The sequence below is a fragment of the Protopterus annectens genome, chromosome 16.part0 (assembly GCF_019279795.1).
Source record: "Protopterus annectens isolate FY-2018-M chromosome 16.part0, PAN1.0, whole genome shotgun sequence".
NCBI classification, from domain to species: Eukaryota; Metazoa; Chordata; order Ceratodontiformes; family Protopteridae; genus Protopterus; species Protopterus annectens.
In genome coordinates, this window is record NC_056750.1 from 785,480,128 (window position 1) to 785,503,055 (window position 22,928).

General features: G+C 37.8%; 1 protein-coding gene across 1 annotated transcript in view; it reads right to left on the reverse strand.

Annotated features, from left to right (window-relative positions):
* TMEM141 (transmembrane protein 141) overlaps positions 1-22,928 on the reverse strand; it is a 103,631-nt gene that overhangs the window by 52,496 nt on the left and 28,207 nt on the right. Inside the window, exon 2 of the mRNA XM_044057918.1 lies at positions 10,697-10,763. Within this exon, the coding sequence (XP_043913853.1) occupies positions 10,697-10,763 (67 nt within the window). The remainder of the gene's footprint in view (positions 1-10,696; positions 10,764-22,928) is intronic.

Below are 22,928 nucleotides of genomic sequence, written 5' to 3' on the forward strand. Positions count from 1 at the left end.
CAAAAGATGATGCCACCCTAGAACCCTTGGCCATGCCAGAAATTTGTTGAAACATAAATTTACCAAATCTAAAAAATTGTTCTCTAAAACAATCTCCATCAGAACATGCAGTGTTTATTTTGTCATTGTCAAAGTCAGTGTAGTTCGTCAAATACTCCCTAAACAGATCAAGCCCTACTTCTTGATCTATACTTGTATATAGAGAGATAACATCCAGTGATGAAAAAACAAAGGGTGTGTTGATACTGTTGAAATTACACAATAATTCTGACAAATGCCAAGAATCTCTTAAGTAAAACTTTGAATTTTGGACAACAGGATTTAAAATGTGCAACCAGATCGAAATTGTTTCAGTTTTAGAATATGCAGCTGACACTATTGGTCTGAAAGGGGGGGGTCTGCTTTGCTTTGGTGTACTTTTGGGATACCAAAGAGAAGAGCCAGCCTAGGATATTCAACCTATAAGTATCTGTAGGTAGAATGACCAATGTTGCCTTGACAGAACAGGTCAAATAACAGAAACAATCAACTCTTTTAAAACAATATTGAATGTACTCAGTGTTGACTTGTGTATAATTCTTTTCATCACTTAAGAGTACCAACATTGCCTTTTCATAATCACTGGACTGCATGATAACAATAGACCCGCCTTCATTACCCTTAAATCATGGTTAGATGCTAAATCAGATAGGGCTCTTTTTTCTTTATCTGTAAGATTTGGAACATTGGTGTGACCTCCTTTTAAATTTCTGAAATGCTTTTCAAAGAGTGTCCCAAAACCCTGTAAAGTAGAGCACAATGCTGGGTTATAGGTGTTTCTACCTTTAGGTCCCTCTGAAGATGTGTTGTTTACAGATAAACCATCAAAATGAACTTCAGATTCAACTTTCTTAAATACAGTTTGAAGTCCACTATTAAGTTAGTAATATTAACATTGTTTAATGGAATATAGGTAAAACCACGTTGTAATACAGTAACAGTATCTTTACACAACGTCTCACCATTCTTTGACCATTTCGGTGTCTTTTGATCTCCCACCTTGTCCACTAAAAAAGGCCCACAAACAGTGGATGTTGAAACATGTTAAAAGCATGTGGCATAATTAATTAAAATTAATTCAATGTACCTGTTTGTGTAATTCCTTCAGTACTGGCTTTAAAGCAATGAGTACCATTTAGCCCAGGAATAACATGGGCTCTCAGTCTTAAAATCTACTCGAGCTCCTCACTCTCAGGTAAATGTATAATATCCCCACCACATACAGGTGCTTCAATTATACTTAAAATCATAAATTTAATACCATGTGTCTCATCTGTGTCAGCGATGTGTTTGTATAATGCATTTGTAACAGTACCTCTAATAATATCTGATATATGGTTACTTATTCCTTCCTTCCGTTTACGATCAGTCATACCTATGTAGCACACATCAAATTTATTACACTTGGCCATGTGGACTAAGTGTCGTGTATCACAATTCCCATACACCCTAGCAAATTCTTTACCATTAACTGGAAGTAGAAATGATTTATCTATATAAATGTATTTACAGTGAACACATTTATTGCATTAAAGGTCCCTCTTTTAGTACTTTGAAAATGAAAAAGTTCTTCTGCTGTTCTTTAATAATTTATGTTTCAAGTTGGTATTTCTCTTATAGCCAAAACATGGTTTATCTATTGACTTTTCTTAGCTCAGGAATATTCCTTAGAATCAGCCACTACTTAGTTATAATACCCTTTACTGCCTGTGTGTTTTTGTTATAAGTTAACATACATCTCTGCATGTAGATTTGGTTACTAGTAGCACTTTTTTTTTTACCACATTTCTAAAAACAAATGGTAGATGCATGCTTGTCCTATGTTTGTTCTAAAACTCAATGCACACTCCAATTTGCTTAATGAGACTTTTGATCTAGTAACAGCATTTGAGAAAAGGCTCGTTGAGGCCAAAAAACACAAGTTAAAGAGGGAATATGAATAATTTCAAGTTGCGGAATGTATTTACTTGGACCAATAGGAGAAGTGCATCACTGCACAGAGCTAATAGAAAATGATATCATATACTCAGAACCTAAGGACATAGTCAATCTATTAGTGGATAAATTTAGCTCTGACTTTACCCCACTTCTCTGGCTACATTCCCAAAATACATACCCAAATCTAAATGCTCCTCAAATCTCCAAAGAACAAGTCCTCTAAGCACTTTCCAACTGCATAAACACTGCTTCTGCTGGGCCAGATAACATACCATGCTGCCTAGTGGCCAGTCTGAAGCAGGACCTGTCAAACCCCCTACAGACACTATTCAATATCAGTCACCAAACAGGCTTTGTGCCGAATGAATGGAGGGCAGAGACAGTAATCCCCTGCACAAAGGTGGGGCATCAGACTAGAGTAATTACAGAACCATAAGTGTGACCAGCCTCAGCTGCAAATCTATGGACAGGATCATTATGGAAATAATAAATAAGGGCATAGGTAACCTACAACCTCTCAACTGAAGCCCCTTTGGCTTTGCCAAATACAGATCTTGCTTGCTTAACATGGCTGACTTCTTTGAAAAGGTTACTGGAGCAACAGATGAGGGAAAATCAGTACACAACACATATCTAGACCTCGCAAAGACATTCAGCACCATCCCACACTCAGGTGTAATAATTTCTATGAGATGTAGGTGAATCTTTGTGCAACTCATTGGATATCATACTGGTTCGCAAATAGAACCCGGGAAATTAGGATTGGCCAATCTACCACCTTCAAAAGACCTGTGACTAATGCTGTATCTCAGGGTGCAGTTCATGGGCAACTCTTCTTTGGCATTTACTTCTCAGAGGTCAAAGCAAATAAAGGCTAAGTCTGCAAATTACTGTAAACTCCCTAGGGGGCACCAAGATCCTCCAAAAAGGCCTTTCCCAAACAAATATCTGGTGTTAAAACCATGCACAAAAACTGAATGATATGAAATGTATAACAGTACCCTTTGGCAAGCATGACTTCTTTTGGAACTATCACACTGACAACATACCCCTGAAAACTGATCCAAAAGTCAGGGATCTGGGAACCTACATATGCTGATAATGAACAGTCCTTCAACCACCATGTATCCATTAGTGTAAGGAAGTCTTTTTTCTTTGTACAGCTTACTTCTAAAGGTAAATTGTCCATTTCTAGGGATATAATCATTCCACTGTAATTGGCTCTCATTAGGCCACTCACTGAATTTAATAATCCTCAACTGTCCAACACTTGTAATAACTGGAATGAGCACAATGTTTTCTCCCTAAAAAAATCAAGCCCTAAATCATAAAAACTTTGCAGACTGTCTCAAGGCCTTGATCCTCGTGCCAGTATCTTAGAGGCTACAAACAGACAACCTCTGTATTGAATACATATTCTTAATAGACCCTATCCTGTCAGATTTAATACACATTTTCAAGTCAATGAACAACAGTTCAAGGGATCTCAATCTTGTTTGCAACATAAATAGGACATGTTGTATCACAGAGAAAACTGCTTCTATGGAGCCATCCACATAAAGCAAAGTACATTTCTTATCCTGTTCAAACATAATCTACACAAATAGATAGGAAACTGCAAATTCACCCCCAGTTTATCACTCATATTCCACCCATGGATAGAGGCAACAAGTAAATTTCCCAACATATCCCTGTTCTGTCTGCCTGCCTGTACACATTTGTGTTATCATATTTAAAATAAGGAATACAAATCTACCATGGGAATGTAAGGCTAGGCTTGGGTTCTTAAAATCCTCACAAGGCAATAGCCTAATAATTTTCTATGAATCTATAAGGGGGTGATGTATTTCTGGGTATGCCTTTAGATGAGATGTTAAACCAATATTCCATCTGCCTGAGTTGGTGGTAGCTCAGGTCGATATAAAAGATCCCATGGCACTTATCAGCAAAAGGGTAGGGTTGCATTATTAACATTTACATTAATTTTATACCATAAAAATTAAACCAATGATTCACATTCACACACACACACACACACACACACACACACACACACACACACACACACACACGTTGTTTATATTCATAGTTAAAATTACTAACAAGTAATCAACATAAAAGAACTTAACAATTCTATTTCTTTTATTCTTTTTCTTTTATATGTACCCTATATTCCCCACTCATTCTTCCACAACAATCTTATTTCAGCTAATACAGCCTTCACTTCCATTTCATTGTTAGACAAACGTCTCACCTCTTTTCTCCACAGCACCCATATCATGCTTCTCATATATCATATATCATATTCATATTTATAAATTAAAATCCTTCCCAGCTATATTCACTTTTAAACTTTTTTACAAACTTCTTTACTCTTTCTGCAATCAAAAACAAAATGTTCTTTCTTATTCACTGTTGTTAATGCATTTTCTTTCCTCCATCACATTATATTTCATATTCCCTTTAACAGGTAATTTCTCTAATAGATATCTCTACAAAAAATCCTACATAACAAATTTTCAAACCTTTTTCTTCTGTATTTTAATGCCTTTTTTTCATTGTCTTTTAAATTCCTTCCATGGGTATACCATTTTTTAAATCATCTTATGCCATTATTTTTTCCCCATCATCCTAACTTACTTTTATCCTCCATAACTTATTCTCATATTTTTGTCTTCCAGCCATCCTTTTTAATTCCCATTTCCTATTTTTTTCTTTCCACAATTTTTTTTTATATTTTCAATATAACACTTCCTTATCATTTCTTTTTGTATTTCTTTTACCTTTTTCATTATCCAAAATAAATGTGTAGATGCAAAATACACCACTGGATTTTTTAAATTTGAACCACACTCTTCTATTTATTATAAATTATCCCATTTCTTACCAGGTTCAGTCTTGAGTTCAAAACGAAGGTAAAAAATAATCTCTAATAGCTATTTTCCCATTTGAGTAGGAAACATATATATCCCCCTAAATATGCTATTTTTTCTAATATAAGTATTAAACATATATGTCTTTTTATGAAATAATAAATAAAAGGTTTTTCACTAGGCTAACATTTTTATTTGTTCCAGTATCTCTGTCTGTTGACTTATAACACATTCATACTCACCAAAGTTCACTCCCAAAATCTTCATTTACTTTCTTGGGAAATACATTCCATTTATTTTGTATACCATCAAACCCCTTATGCTTCATTTTGTTTAACTACAAACCAGCTTTTTAGCAGCTTTTCAATCCTTCTTACAACTTCACTTATCCATCACTTGTTTTTCCTTATTAAAACATAAACCATCTGCACATGACATACATATTGATAATACATTTCCTTCCATTTCACATCTTACATCCCTCATTTCATCATATATTTCTGTAGCACTGCCTTCATTACTAATGCAAATAAACACATATTCATTGGGCATCTATGTTTTACTCCTCACTTAATACTTATTTTCCCTCATCCAGACATTTATCATAACTTGTATCCATGATGTTTCATAACATTTATTACATTAATATGTTTTCTCTTATGCCATATGCCTCTAAAATCTGCCACATTGCTTCATGACTCACTTTATCAAAGGCATTAGCTATGTTACATGCTATCAGTCTTGCTTCACTTTCTTTCACTATCCTCTACTACTTCTTTCAATATAATCAGCATCTCTTTCACCTATCTTCCTTTTATACCATTGATCATTTCTCCATCTTTTTTGTAACATTTAGTTTATAGTCAGTATTCCCTAGTGTTATAGGCCTCCAGTTTTATACCTTTTCTTTTATCCTTTTTCTCCATAAAAAATTTTATCACTCCACCACATAGGTCTTCTTCCAGTATACCTCCCTTTATCCATTCATTTAATAATTTTTAAAAAACATCTCTTTCATCTATATTAATCTCCTTATAATACTCATAACTTAAACCACCCAATCATGGTGCTGATTCATTCTCACCTTCTTTTATACTTTTCTATTTATTCTATTGCTATATCATTTTATAAAAAATCTTTACTTTTTCAGATGTTTTCATTTTCCATTCTTCTTGTCCATTTGCTTCCTCTTTTTCATACATTGTCTCGAGAAAATTATATACCACCGCCATAATACATTCTTGTTTGTATTTATGTCTCCTTTGCCATCTAAGATGGCATTCATCCTTCATTCTCTTTTTTTATTTCTTTTCCTAAATAAAGGGAGCTCTACTTTTTCTTTCCATTCAGAAAAACATCATTGCTTATGTAAGATCATTTTAACTTTTTCTATATTCTTTTCATGCATCCATTTTTTTTCTGTGACATCACACCACTGGACAAGTAATCAATGAGCCTCAATCCTCACCACTGGCACCAGTGGGGGGTATACACTGAGAGGAAAACAGGTACACACACACACACACAGTATTTCTAGATGCAGCTCTCTGCATTAAGTGCAATTTCCCTTAAGAGCACATAGAGACCACAGTCAGTCCAGGGCTGGTTTCTCCCTCTTTCTCCAGATCCCCAGTAAGACTCCCCACTGGCACCGTTATAGAGTTCAGGTCTCAGCTGAGTGGCCAAGCCAAGACCTCCAGCACCCACTCCGTCCAACCAGTACTTTGTGTCCCTGCCCAAGTAGCTGACGCACACACTCTTTGAGGTTTGATTTATACACACACACACACACACACACACACACACACACACACACACACACACACACCTGGGGAATGCTGGTGCAGGTTTACTAGCTAATCCCCACTTTTAGCCAGACTATAAGGTAGTTATCACTGCCACCAGTCAACTCCTTATTAGCTACTTTAAGGCCCTTAACAAAGGGTGTCAATCTTACTGTGCAATACAAATGGTAGTTTGACCAAGAGCAAGGCTATCAGGAGTGGACTACACAGTGTCACCAAATAAATATGCAAGTTGTCTCAGAACTTAAATATCTCTACACAGATCAGCCACAAGGAAAGGTTTAAACATATTTAATAATAAATAATAAAAGAACAAGAAAATACTCAGTATATATTCACAGTGACATCAGAGTTCAAACCACAGTAAATATTTAAAACAACATTGCAGGACAGTCTCAAATGAATAAAAAAAATATCTAAACTAAGTTTTGCTATATTCCTGATTATATGTAAGAGAATTGTACTGTTCCATACAAACTTACTTCTTCAGAGCAAGGCAGATGTGTGAACAGATCTCCTGGTTGTTGTTGTCAGGTCCAAGGCAGAATACAGAATGCTGTGTCTCTCTAAGAGACCTCTCAGATTAATATCTCAAATATTACTGCTGGACTAGCTTGCAGAATGACATCATTTCTTGTCATCTGACTTCTAGTCCCCAGGCCCAAAACAACCATTGATGGCAGCTGGTAGCATTTAGCATCCACCTGTAAAAATACATAGACAAGGGCTTTTCCTCAGATCTTTGGCAGATGCTGGAAATCATAAAACAATAAAACACTTCCAAGACAATAGAGAAAATTCCCTAGTTTTACACATTGTGTCTCCTTGCTGCATTGAAAACTGAAATATATCATCTTTTATTGCGTAACCTATAAAGTAATTTAATTTCAGCTATTTTTCTGAAGTTTTGCTGGGCTAAAGTTAACCCTCTGTGTTCCAGTTTCCACTGTTAAACTATACATTTAAAAAAGTACAATAGTGCATGTACTTTTATGTTCTTTGCTAGTAGGGTACACTGTGGATAGGTTTTAAGCACTTTGCAAAAAACCTTTTAAACACACACTTCTGTACCAGCAGTTTGATTTACATATGACATTCTAATACATTTGTAACACAAGCATCTTATATGAATCATGTTGATATTCACAAATGACATATAATTATTTACAAAATTCCAGATAGCTGGCTGGCAGTATCTCTCTTTGTCAGAATTTCCCTTATTTTGTCACCTTCTTGATCTATGTCTTTCATATAATTCTGTAAAATGTCTTTATATTTCATTTTACTTCTTTTTTTAATTTTTCTTTCCACTTCTAAATCTTTTTACATGCTTATATGTTATCCACTACTGTGTCCAATTTTTATAAGGTCTCATTCTCATATGATCTTTCCACAATATTTCTCTCTTTTCATGTCTTCCCCCTTTTTAAACTCTGCAGTTCATCTCTTTATCCCTTTACCTTCTTTATGTTACTGACTTTCCCTATTGTTGTACAGAATGCTCTATGATCTGAAAACTCCGCCCTCTGTACTAATCCTGTTACTGCTTTAAAGTCTTTAGAATAAACTATATAATCAATTTCAGTCTTACAGAATTCCCTGTTTATATGTACATTCTCTATTCTTCCCTACTTTTACATCTCCACATTTTAAGTCCCTTATCATCTTAATACCCTGAGTTATTTTTTCCTTTTATTTCCTTGGATTACAGTTAAAATCTCCTACCAGCGCTACTAACATATTTACTAACACTTTTTTTTTACATTTCTTCAAACAACTGTTTTCTCTTAGTCTTATTAGTATAATCATACATCATTATATTAATCTTATACACTTTTTGTCTCATTTTCATACTGCATATCACTACCTTTCCTGGTATTACTATTATTACAGCTAGAATTCTTATTTCTTCATTTTTTATAGGAATTCCTATTCCAGAGCATGTCTCATTTCCAACCACCCAAATAATGTGGTCTCCCCACACTGCCTGTATTATTTTCCTTTTTTGTTACATGTGGTATTAGCAAATAAAAATGTCCATTTTTATTTTTTTGACATCATTCTACCACCAAAAATCTTATATAATTTCCAATGCTATTTGCATTTAATGCTAAAATTCCAGTATCATCCTTTTACGTTTTGTGTTTTACTTCTAGATCTTAATTTTCTTTTCCTTCTCTAAGTCTCCACCAATTGATTTTTCATTATTTTGTTCTTCTGTCTCCATTTTTTTCTTCTTCCTCTTCATGTTCTAAAATTGCAAATCTGTTCTCTTCCTGAATATTAATAACCTTACCTTGAATTATTTCTTCTACAGCAGCCTGTTTATTGTTTAATCTTTCATCGATATCCCCTTTTCCCCATACAACCTTCTCTTTCAACATCTTCAATAATCATTATTTCTACTTTTTGTCTTTCTTCTGAGCTTTCCTCTTTATCTACTCTTTTCTAATATAGGGCAGTCGAACCAGAAGTGCCTAACTTCTTTACATTTTCTCTAAACAGCCTTATAGCAGTGTCCCCTCTCCCCACATTAGCCACACCTTCATTTGTTATAGTCTTGTACTAAATTATTTTCATCCCCACAGTAAAAATGCACTTTAGGTTAGCCCCATTACCTAACAAATCTTCTTTTACCATTCATAATTACTGTATTTGAAAGATGTTGAACTTTCCCATCCTTAACATCCACTGTTACCTACACTTGCCAACCCCAGTCCGTGGATTTCTTTCATTACATTTTTCAACTTCATATACTGTACTACAGTGAAAGAAAAAAACTGTTCTCACTCAAGCTCATACATATCTGGAGTCCTAAATTGCACATTTTCTTTTTTAGCCCACATTTTGAAATAAATAGTCTTTCCATAGTGCTACTGCATTTCATTTTTGCAATCTCAGTCATAATTTTTCCAGCAAATTAAATACTTCAAATATCAGTTCACAAACATTTTTAGATTCCAGACAAAGTAATGCTGTTATGCCTTTAATGGCAAACCCTAGTGTCAAAATAGTGTCAGTAATGCCATAGCTGTTCACCCTGCCATTGTTTTTATTTTTTATTCTTAGCACTGGTCATCTTCTCTGTGTCTGATAAGAAACGGCAACTGTTTGTCCCCTCTCAGTTTCTTCTTCCTTGACTGCTGCATCTGCAAAACTTATTTCTTGTAAACAAACTGTTGCAGAGGTAAACCTGTAAAAAATGTCTAATCCAGCAGCACAGCAAACCTCCAATGTTCTCCCTTCAGCAGTTGTTGCTTCCATTCCCAACCTCTCAGTTTCTTCCTACTGTAATACTCTGCCTCCCATGTCACTTAACCATGCTTACTCTCTTTCCTTTGGCTCTGTCTCAGTCATCAAATCTACCAGAACTTGTATCTCCAATTCTCCTATTTACAACTCTGTAACAGTTGTTTCATCTCCTTCTTCTTCCCTCGGTAAATTTTTGACTGCTCCTTTCTCCATCTCTGCTGCACCTTCCTTCATCTTGGAATTCCCAGAACTGTAGTAGCAACGCTCCAGTGTCACCTAGCAGCTTCAGAGCACATTTCACCTCCTCTCTTCCACATCTCCCCTAATCATTATGAATATCAACGCGGGTCTCTTCTGAAAAGAGGACACTGGCCTAATGGGAATAGCCCAGTAAGCAAAGAATAAATAAAAATAAAATAAAACATGAATTGTCCAGCTCAATTAATAGATGTATATGCTAGCACTTGAGGACCAAATTCACTAAAGGATAGACTGTCACAATAAAATCTGGTATGTTGGTATTTTTTCATGTCAAAAATTTGGTTTGTAACATGCTGTAGTTATCAGGTCTGTACAGCAATTCTGCACTTTCCTGTTCAAGTTGACCTTCAACATTTCTTTAATGCTGGGCAACTGCCACTTAATATATGCATATATTACCTTCAACCAGCTGCTCCTTCACTACTTCGCAGTGTACTTGCTTTGGCAAAAGTGCTGCAAGCTGAACTTTTTGTAACCATCTGTCATGTATTCAACTGGTTATTGGTATAAGCAAAATGTGCTACTTACCCAGAATAAAAGTTTCTAAACCCTTTATGAAGGCTTGTGACTGGCAAGCTGCATATTCATGTAGTCCCTACAAAACAAGCACAAATAATCTTATTTAATTTGGTAGGTCAGTGAAGTCGTCAACAGTACAGAACTCACCATAACTGCCACTGCAAAAAGGACTTGTCAGGATGACTCAGACATTTTCTAAACAGGTAATGTACCGACAACGCAGAGCATTTCTGATCTCATCTTCTAATATTAGTCAGTCTACAAAGCTGGCAGCACCCCTCCCCTCTCTAATAAGTAGTATTTGAACAGAGAAATCAGGAAGGGATGTCCTCTTTCCCCTTTACTATTTGCTTTATATTTAGAGCCATTGGCAAAAAAAATAAGAGAATCAGAAATTCAAGGATATAATTGGTATGGTTGTTGACGTCCCTCCTCTGGGTCAGTAATTAAGGAGCCTCACTCCTCACCACTGACACTGGTGGGCAATGTTCACTTGGAGCAAAAATGGATAGATGCAGTATTTCCAGATGCACAAAAAACAATTTCCCTTAAGAGCACACAGGGATCACACTCCAGACCTGGGGCTGGGTTTTCCTCTCCAAACCCCAAATAACACATCATCTTCCTCTCTGCAGAAAACAGTGCTCCACGTCTCTATTCCAAGTAGCTGACACACACAATTTCTGAGATTTGATTTTCACACACGTACACACCTGGGAAAGGCTGGCACAGATTTACCAGCTTTGCCACCTCTACCCAGACTACAAGGTAGATTCACTGCCACCAACCAGCTACATTAAGGTTCTTACCAGGGTACTCAATTTCTCTTAGTAAAATTAACACTCACACAAATGGTAATGTTTGGCCAAATGGCAAGACTTTCAGGAGCATGAAGCCAGTGTCAACAAATAAATGCAATTACTCTCAAAGCTCATAATATCTTCTAAAAGATAAGCCATGATGAAAGGTTTAGATATATTTAATAATAAATAATAAAATAGAAAACATGAAAATACTGAATATGTATTTACAATAAAACACCAGAGTTTCAGTTCACAGGAAATATAAAAACAACACAGATGGAAAGATTCAGACAGATAAAGAAAAACAATATTTAACTACTCCCACTATATTTTCTTAATTAACTGAAGAATTATTGTTCCCTAGTTAAGTTACTTACAAAAGCAAGGCAAGATAAAATGGATGAGTGTCTTTGTTGTCAGTTCCAATAGCACAGTGCTGAGTGTCACTATCACATCTCTTACTAATATCTGAATACAATTTCAGTGCTGGCTATAAAATGACATCACATCTGGTCGCCTGATTCTGTGGTTCCCCCACTATCCCTCTGACTAGAAGTTGTTGAACAAGGACCTGGCACAGATGTGTCACAATACAGAAACACGTTATAATCTCGAAATACTGAAATATCAAATTTCAGTATCTCGAAACCATAAAGTCGAATGGAAGGAAATTGCAAACCCGGAAATGTCAAATCTGAAATGTCTAACCCACAGTACAGATAGCGCACTAGGTAAGTGTTGGGTTTTTTAGGGTTTTGGGGAGGGTTTGTGTGTTTTTCAGTGTGTTGGGGAGTTTTAGGTGTGGGTTAGGGTAGGTAGGCAAGAATGTGAGTGTGTTAGTGTTGGGAGTGGTGGTGTTTGTGTGTATGTGATGTGTGTTTGTGCAGGGGTGTATACAATGTGTGGTGCTGAGTTGTTTGTGTTATGGAGTGTAGTGCAACCTCAGAGTTAGTATATATTAGTAGGGGGGTGCAGGGGGCTTGCCCCCTGCATATAGTAAGGGTAGGTGTGTGTGTCTGTTTAGTTGTGTGCGTGTGTGTTGTATTGCTTTTTTAGAGTGTTGGGAGGCATGGGTGTTTGTGTTTGTATGTGTTGTGTAGTGTGTGCTCTGTGTTTTTGCAGTTTTGCGGTTTCGGTGATATGGATTTTCAGCTTCATGGTCTCAAGATACTGAAATTCGATATTTCAGTATTTCAAGATTATGAAGTGAATCCGTCACAATACACACCTAGAGTTTTGCTAACACATATGGAGACTGTAAAACAATTCCAGTGCTTTCACCCTTCCTGTAGAGACTAAACAGACATTCTTTGGCACCCCAGGGTAGCAATGAGTTGATCACCAAGGACAATAAGAGCAGGATACCAAACCAGCCATTGTGAATCTGGCTGCATTCAGGCCTATGAGATAAAATCTTTATGGCCTAAACCAAGTCGTTTAATTTCAAGGTATTTTTCCTAAGGTAAGCTGGGCTGAGCTTCCAGCATCCTCTGTTAACATATATACATTTCAGCAGATATACATGTATACTTCTTTTCTGTCCAGCAGGACCCACTGTTGATACAGTTTTTAACACAAGCAGCTTTACAAATACATTTTTAACAAAAGCATTTATACAAATCGATTTGATATACAAATGACATAAAATTCTTTACAAAACTCCAGCTAGCTATGCTGGCATATGTTACACATGCATTGCCCTACTCTCTCTGGCACAGATGGCACTACCTCACATCATCACAATGGTAATCAAGAAAAGATGACTTTCTTTGCAGATGAAATTATTTTCTACTTGATAAATCTAAAAAGGGCATCTCAGTGCTGTGAAACATCTTGAGACAGTTTCAACTCTTTTCAAGATATAAAATTAATGAAGATAAAAGCTATAGACATAAATTATGTACCCACTCATGACTTAGTTCAGCAATACCCATATTTTTGGGGACATGATAAAATGAAGGTTTCTGTTATGGCAGCTAAGGATGCATGAGAAGAGATTAAATAAAAGATAATAAAAAAATTGAGATACTGCAAGTTCTTGTTTATGAATATGGATAGCAAGAAAAAAGCAGTGAAAATATTTTAGTCCCTTAAAAATATGTCTGACCTGTAAATAAAATGCATCAACCAGAGGAAAATTGTGGACAATAATTAATAAAGACTTGAAGGACTTTATCTGGGAAGGAAATGGAGCTGGAGTTATGTAGGATACGTTGATCCCCCAACAGAACAAGGTGGCTTAGGATTACCTGATTTGAAGGGATATTTTACAGCTACACAGTAAAGGGAGAACTCTATCCAAATGTCAATTTTCCTTTCCAAAAAGTGATTTTCTTTCCCTGTAATCCAACACTAAATACTTCAGATACAAAAAGCAACATTTAATAATTATTCCATTTGTTTTATGTCTGAACTTAATTTCTGTTTGCCTTTCTTTTCCGCATGTGTTTCATCATGAAGGCTACCAGGACTGGCAGAGTAATTACATTATGTCACTTAGTCCAACTACAGAGACATTAAGAAAATAACATCTGTTATACAATGGCATATAAATGTACCTTATCAGTTACAGATTGTCAACATCATACCTCAGATAAATAGTGTAGTCTGGAGACTGAGCAAAAGCAAGGCTTTCAAGCTTAGTTTTCAGATCCAAACGAACAAGATAACATATTTTCTTTTTCTGTTTACAAATCAGTTGTCTTTCCCTTTAATCAAATTCTGAGTGCCACAAAGAAAGAAAATATTTTATCTTACTTTTCATATTTTTCAGTCAGGATTTGATTTTGCACTTTTTTCCTACATTGTATTTTCTGTAAAAGTGCAAATTTCTTCTGGTATTTTGTTACAGCATTTTTGCATTGCATACAATTTTGTTGAGGCAAATCAGTAAATTTGGTAAGGAAGATTACATTAAAGGCCCTAATTCTAGCTACAGCATTAAAAACTGTAAATGCAACATAAACCATCTCGGCCAAAGTTTGTTTGTGTCTTTCGGCTTTTCCCGGTTAGGGGTCGCCACAGCAGAACTCCGGTCCGCTAATGACTGGCAGTAGATTTTTACGTACTGGCTTGCCGGGCCTAACGCACAACCTTCAACGAAGGAACGCCCATTCACGCATGTCACTACACAGAAGACGCTCTAACTGAGAATCGAACGGCCAACGTCTAACTGTGAGGCGACAACGCTACCGCAGCACCACCAGTAACGCCAATTAATCACAGGGGTCAGATTTCTCACACTTGAACACTGAACTACAGTTGTTACTTTGAAAATGATGATTAATTCAGCTACATTTTAAAACTGCCATTCAAGCATTCCTAATACTAGAAATGACCACGCATTCCTAATACTAGAGATGACCACGCATTCCTAATACTAGAGATGACCACTAATGAAAATCAGAGGAAGCAACATAGTTAAAAATGCAGATTGATACTGGCATCAAACGTAGGCTGTCACAGTAATGTAAACTAATTAGAGAGAAAACCACAGTAAATGATCCTCTCTTAGGGATTTCTCTCTGTCCGTCTAAAATGACATCAAAGAAGCAAAGGCATTGACTGTAAAATAGTCAGGTTACCCATGGCAACTGACTTTCAGGCTATTTTTGGGTACAATAAAGTAAAAAATAATAATTACCACTTGCGTTACATTAGTGATCCAGATAAGTTCAAGATATGCTGAAAAAACGTGGGGGGATTCAATAAAGCCTACATGGTCATTTTTCCCCATGTGTGCATCGCAGCTATGAAAAGTTTTAGATTCAATAAACTCTGTGTAGCAGCACGCACTCACGCACAAACATGGTAAATTCTGTGGCATGCAAATTACAGCATAAGTAGCTGAATTGTATGCTAAACCATGGTGGGACGATTCAACAAGCTGTAAAGCAACTGTGTAGACTCTGTGCTTGTGTTGCCCGTGTATTCGAAAACTTTTCAAATACAGCCATGGAAAGGAGTCTACATGGAAACAAAAGGAAGTAAAAGTTATTAGACTTGTACAGAATTGACCTTAATATGTAACAGCAGACACAATATTACATGATTAGACAGGGTGGATAGCACAAAAGTAGAGTAACAATAGCAACAATCCTTTTTAAGTGCCATGACATAAATGCAGCTTCACTCCCCCACTCCCAAATGAAGAATGTACTCATAACTAATGCAGAAAGCTAAAAGTGTAAATCCCATGAAGCAGACTATTCATACTGTCATGTAAGCATGTGCAGTATGTAGCTGATGGAATATAGTCAAATTTTATCAAAAACTGTAATCCTCTGTGCAGGTATATAGCAAAGTCATATCCTCCCTTGTGTTTACAACACTGGGCTCTCCTTGAGTATCCCTGCCTACACAGTTACCAACCATGTATATTCAGGGCTGTCAGCATGGTGTAGATGCAAATGAGGTCAAAACTCTTTAGAATTTCTGAATCGCAAAAAATTGTAAGTGTGGGGTGTTCACTTCATGTAGGAACTTCCACAGTGTTTGTTTTTAATGGATGGCAACAAAGAATCATGACATTGGGGGAGGTGTCAGGTTACACTTACCAAGGTGTACATGTAGGTCTGTGAAGAGTGAAAGTGCATGTAAGCAGTGCACAATTCACACGTTCTGTTTCATCCTCTTTATTTTTTGTTAAAATTTGTCATCTACGTCCACTTTAAGTTATTTTTTTAATTACTTTTGTCATTGTTTGTACGGTTCGGCGCTTAGCACAATCACGGGAAACGGAGTAATGAACGGCAGGTTTCTCTATGCTTGACATGTAACTATTTCTCTGGCAGTACGTGTATGAGTAGGGCTGGAGTACAGATGGTCCTGGGTTCTAATACAGGGTTTGCAAACTTTAAATCAGTTTTTGTGCTCCATGTTTGCGTGATATCACTGGAATGGAGGAAAGTAATAACACTATTGCCTTTGTTTACCTTATTTACTTGCAAGTGTGTGCAGGGGCACAGAGGTGCGTGCAGCAGCATGGAGGTGCGTATCCTGCACTAATGAGCAGCAACGGAGTTAACACACTCAGTTAAGCAGCAGGTGTGTTTTATAGGTGCTAATTATAGCATAAGCAGGTCATTTTCAGCATGGTGGAGTTACTCAACAAGTTATAAAGCACCCGTGTAGCCTCCATTCTGTTTTTTCCTGAATACTTCAATACCACTGGAGTAGAGACTAGGAAATTTAAAGGGAAACAATGCTAGGGGCTGATGCAGCTTTGGTGGATATGTATGTGCTACAGGCTGAAGTCAATGCTGCTGCTGCTGGTGCCCATAGGCCTAGGCCGAGAAGGAGAAGAGTGTTCAGGTCCAGGGTAACTTTTAAGATGCTACATGACCTGGAGACTACAGAGTGCTACAGGGTGGACAGAGACACATTAAAAGAACTCTGAGCTCTGCTGCCATCAACTTAGGGCCAGAGCCAACCGAGGTTAACCCATCCCAGTGGAAACTAAGGTATATGTAGTCCTTAGAATATTAGCTACAGGTACCTTTCAAAGACCAAATGGGGACATGATGGGTGTCACAGGCATCCGCTTCCAAGATCCTCCACCAACTCCTGGATGCTATGCTTATACATGCCACTGAGCTCATATGTTTTTCCCATAGCTCTGAGGAGAGGGACAGCAATATGCAACATTTCTCCCAGATAGAGCACTACCCCGAAGTACTGGATGCCATAGACTGCACTCATGTACATATTAAGGCACCACCTGGTGAGCAGGGTAGAATCTACAATAACTGAAAGGGGTACCACTCCATCAACTGCCAAGTTGTGTGTAATGCCCAGGGAATTATCTTGAATGTGTGTGCTGGCAACCCTGGCAACTATCATGATGGATGCTGGAGGGACATTCCACAGGGCCATTTACTGGGGGATGCTGGCTATGCACTGGAACCATGGCTGACGGCATCCATCACAAGTACACACACACACATGCATGGAAGAACACCATAATGATGCACACGCTCAAACCAGAAACATCATGGACTGTGTTTGGACTACTGAAGTCATGGTTCCAGTGCCTAGACACATCTGGTGGAGCCCTGCAGTATAGTCCATGTACATTTACAGAAATCTTCACAGTATGTGCTATGCTACACAATCTGATCCTGCAGAAAGAGCTACAGCAAGATCAGAAAAAGGGAAAGGACACCCAACACCCTACCAATGCCTAGGTCACCACAGGCACAGTCAGTGGAGGACTCAGAGGGGGAACCACCAGCTGTCGTGGCTGGAGGCAGAAGTAGGCATGCACAGTATGCCCTTGCCTTGGATAAGGGACAATGGATAGCACATTCACTGACCACCTAGGTGCCTAATAGCTTTCTCTTACTCACATACAAATATTAAAATTGATAATTGTTTTTGTATTTAATACTGTTGTATCAAATTGAGCATGCATCTCTCAACTGTAAAAGGAAACTTTGCATGCATTAATCTCTAGGCTAACGCAACAGTATAGGATTTGAGAGTAGTCAGAGGTTGTGGGTTCAAAAGTCACACTTTCCAACTATACAGTACTGTTAAATTTTCATCAGTATTGCAATGTAACTTCATACCTCTATACCAGTGGCACAAATGGCCTGCTGTAAACTGTAAGTAGTATAACTGGAATATGCATATGTGCAATATGTGCACACATCAAGGATTGCTTGCTACAATCTGTAGAACAGTGTGCAACTGTTATGAGCTGGGTAGTCTTAAAAGTAAGAAAGGTATGGTTTAAGATTTGGCAGTCTTAAAATAAAGTTAAAAGAATAGAATCCAGCAATTCTATCAGTGCATTGTATGTCATATATGAAGGCCAGTGGTTCCCTCCAGGAGCAGTGGCAGAGGTGGTGATTTTATTACCTGTGATGAACTGCCAGGGTTGGTGTTTAGGACTGTGCGCCACACTGTTGATACTCTGGATGGAGACACTGCTCTCTATCACTGTACTTAATAACACAAGAAGGAGATGCAGATGTCAGACACTGTAGCCATCAGAGCAGTGAGGTGACAATGGTGACAGTCCAGCGGGTGAGACCTTGATTCTCACTGTCATCCAGCTTGATGCCCATGGGTTCTTGATGTCCCCATCCTCACTTTAACCATGTTGTTCACTGACCTCTTGTGTTCTTCACCATCCTTGTGCCTTGTCTTGTATGTCCTGTCTGTCTGCTTCTCCACTAACCTAACTTACCTGACCAAGACATACCTACATCCCTTCTCCAACATTCTTCTCCCTCTCTCTCCCCCTGTCCCCACCAAAAAATCATCCCATACGTAACTCTCCATTTCCAACACGTATCTTCTTGGCACCCTTGATCTGGTCCAGCTGATTATACAACATGATTGTGTTGTGGTCACCCCTTCATTTTGTTTTCTCCCTATTTGCTCCCCATTTCACCACTTTCCTAAACTCCCCATTTCTTTTGTTTAAAGAAGTTTAGAATTGCTGGGTGATGGTGCGCATCGCCCACCAATGTCCAGCAACAGTGAAGGAAAAGCAGTTAAAAGTATTAGATAAAGCTGTATTCAAAGCCAGTACCATCTAGCCCCAAAAAGGTACGTACTACTGCTTAAGTGCATTAACACCTGCTCCCACAGAGTCAGTTAAGTATCAGGTATATATTAGAGACTACATAACAACTATCAAACTTTAGAAATGTGTCTGGAATTTGTGTAGTGCTTACCTAAGCACAAATAGGTGTATCATGCATGCCTATGCACTTTGGGATTACTAAAGTCTACTAGTTACTATTGGGTCTCTAACAGATATATGCTACTTAACTGACTGTGTGGCAGCAGTTGTTAATGCAATGGTAACTTCCTTTTTGGATCCACATGGTACTGGGTTGAAATACAGCTGTATCTAATAATTTTAACTAGTTCTACAGCACAATCTGTTTTCTTTAAAGCATTGTTGCGCAATGGTGCACATCGCGACACACAAAAATGGTTTGAAGAAAATAAATGGGCAAGACAGGACAGTGTTGAAATGGGAAGCAAGCAGAGTAAACCTAACTCTAAATCTCTTACAGCTATAAATCTGTACAAAGCCATATATAAGGGGTGGACAAAGGCCCAAATATAGGGACAATATTTAAATACTGATTTAAAAAATAAAGAAATGGTGAATATAGGACTGTGTTGAAATGTGGAGCAAGCAGGGGGAAGAACATAGGGAAATCTTTCAGAAACTGTGTGACATTTACTACTGATTGTATGAAATACATCTGTTGCATAAGTGACTCTTTGACAGCAGGTGTTAATGCATTGCTGTTGGAGGCAGATTGTACTGGGTTCAAATCCGTGTAAGTAAAACTTTTACAAGTGTCTACGATACTTTTAAGTACATTTACATATATTGCTGCCATTTACCATTGCTGCAAATCAGTGCGTGATGCCCACAATTGTGTAATCATTCTTTAAAGGAAAGAAATGGGGGAGATAGGAAAGTGGTGAAATGGGGAGCTAGTGGGGGGGAGACAGATTGAAAGCAGGGAAAGAATGTGCAGGAGGGAGGTAGGAAAGACGCATGGCTATCTATTTCTTCAACAGTACAAAATTATGTGAAGAGTATTACCTGAATTTGCACTGTCATCTCCGGAGAGAGGAGTGACCACAACATGACCATCTTGTATAGCACCAACAGTGTGGTGCATAATCCTATGCACCAACACTGTCTGTTCTTCATGGGAGATAAAATCACCACCTCCACCACTGATCCCGGAGGGAACCACTGACCTATCCTGTGGGGCAGAACAACCTAACAGCCCAGGTAGTGCAGGAGCAGCAGAGGGGGTGCTGCCAGGTTGCGCCTCAGATGTGCTGGACAGTGGTGCTGTAGCTGGTGGAGTGGGGTCAGGAGGATCCTGTGGGAAAGCCTACCCCACTGTGCTGTGGGGAAAAAATACAAAAAAATAACAATTAAAAAAAAATAAATAAATAAAAGAGAAAATAAGGGTTGCAGTGAGAGAAAAAAGGGATAATATTAGTAACTTCATATGTGACATACAAAGCACGGAATCAATTATTCGACTCTATTCTGTTACCTTTACTTTTAAGACTATAAACTCCTAACATTTTTATTTATTACTTTTAAGACTTCCCAGTTCATAACTGATGCACGCTACAGTACACAAGCAATCCTTGATGTGTGCACATATTGCACATATGTGCGTCCATATTATACTGATTACAGTTTACAGCAGGGTATTTGTGCCACTAGTGCAGAGGTCTGAAGTTACATTGCAATAATGATGAAAACTTACCAGTATTGTATATTTGGGAAGTGTGGCTTTTGAACCCATGACCTCTGACAATTCTCTAATACTGTAATGTTACTTTGTCCTACAGACTAATACATGCATACTTTCCTTTTACAGTTGAGAGATGCATGCTCACTGTTATTTGAGAATATGGAACTGTTGCTTTACGCTACAGACTAAGACGTGCATACTTTCTTTTATAGTTGAGATATGCATGGGCAATTTGATACAACTGTATTAAATACCAAATAAGTTGTCTTAACTTTTAATGCTAGAATAACAGTACTGTTGTGATACATACATACCACATGCTTCTCTCATCCTTGCCAATTTCACGGCTTGGGTCCTCACATTCAAAGCTCTTTCCATGGCAGCTCTGGAAAAAAAACAGAACAGAACAGAATACCATTATGAATACCAGTCTTGATTATATTCAGCTTTTAACTCTTACAAGTAGTCATTGTAATTGATACTTACACATCTGTGGGGTGTCCCCACTCCTAAATTCTTCGATCCAACAGTCGAGGGTGTCCCTCTTCCTCCTCCTGAGGTTGTCAGAATGGTATTGATATTGATCATCAGGGTGAGGGATACCTGTAGCACTGGTCAAAGCCCTGGCAACACTATCCCATGGTTCAGATTTGTATTCTCAGCCTGAATAGTCCCTCTGCAGTAATCGGGGCCCATGATGCTTAACTAGGAATCCAACAAACACTTTGGACTCCTGGACACCCCACCTATGAACTCGGAAGCATGCTCCCACCCCACAAACACCAGCCAGGACTACCAAAGATAAAGCCCAATGAAGAATAAGGTTATCCCCACCAAATGCATTTTGTATCCTGATGTTTTGCCGCCAACGGTAGTTATCTCGCTCTTAATGAGTGTGTGTGCACAGTGTTTGAAAATGTTGTGCGATGATTACCATTGCACAAACATAGTGCTCAGGAGTGCACAACGGAGATCAACATTGGCTAACAATGCAATTTCAGGTTTATTGGATGTACAGGTCTTTATGTATGCATTTTAGGTAAAAGTGAAGGCCAAGCCAGTCCACATAACAGCAATACACTGACAATGAACTAGTTACACGACATCCCCTATTTTACTATTTTGTGGTTCGGGTTCTCCACTTCCAGTGTTTGCGGTGCACTACACAAACAGTGGCAAAAATACTTTAAATGAAGAAAACTATAAAGAAAGGGAAAAGCAAATGCCATGCTTTCATACAATCCTTGAGCAGAATCAGTGTTATGTGTGTCATAGCTCTCAACCTTCCACCTCCAAACTGAGGAATAGTAGCCCTCATAATGTGGAACTAACGAGTAAAATGTGGAAAACATACTAATAGCGTATTAACATCTGAAACTAGGAAGATTATATGATGGTTAAATGTGCTGGTTTTACTTACATAAAAGATCTTTTAATGAATTAATGTGATTCATTTCTATTTACCCTGAATATCAGTGAAAAATTTCATAACACTGGATGTGTGACCGACCCTTTCAATGTGGAACTTCATGCAACACGAACTTTTTAAAACCCCATATGAGGTATGTTCCTTGTAATGAGGTACAATTTAGTGGTATGCTATGTGTAGTCCTGGTGGTCACTGTGGCATTCCACTCAAATTCGCGCACCAGAGCTGCTTGGACATGGCCAGCAACCTTACACGGAAATGCTATCCACATTCACCTAAGAGGTTTCATGGCCAGCAACACTGCTGCAAGCTTAGCAACCTTGCTTAGGTGCACTGTGCCTCATTAATATGCACTGAGTGATGCTGAACGATGAGCAACATCGTTTCCGCAGTAACTCTCTATGTAGGCACGTTGCGAAGCCTACATTGAGTTTATTGCATTCTGGGGCTTTTTTTTTCAGTTTTTGGGTGCAATTTTCCTTTAAGACTCACATACACAATTCAAAGTAGAAAGGAATGATGGTGAAACAAAGGGGGGTTAAGAAATAAGAAGACAGTGTCATTTTGGTTGCAGATCCTTACGAAAAATAGTAATGTCCATACAGGATATTATGTTCATGAAGTTACATAAAAGTATTCTATGGACTAAGCCAAACATGAATGGAAAAAAGAGATTTTGTGAATAGGGTGACCACAAGTAGGGATACAGAAAATAGGCAAGTGGGGGCTGGAGTATACTGAAAAAAACTGTCAAA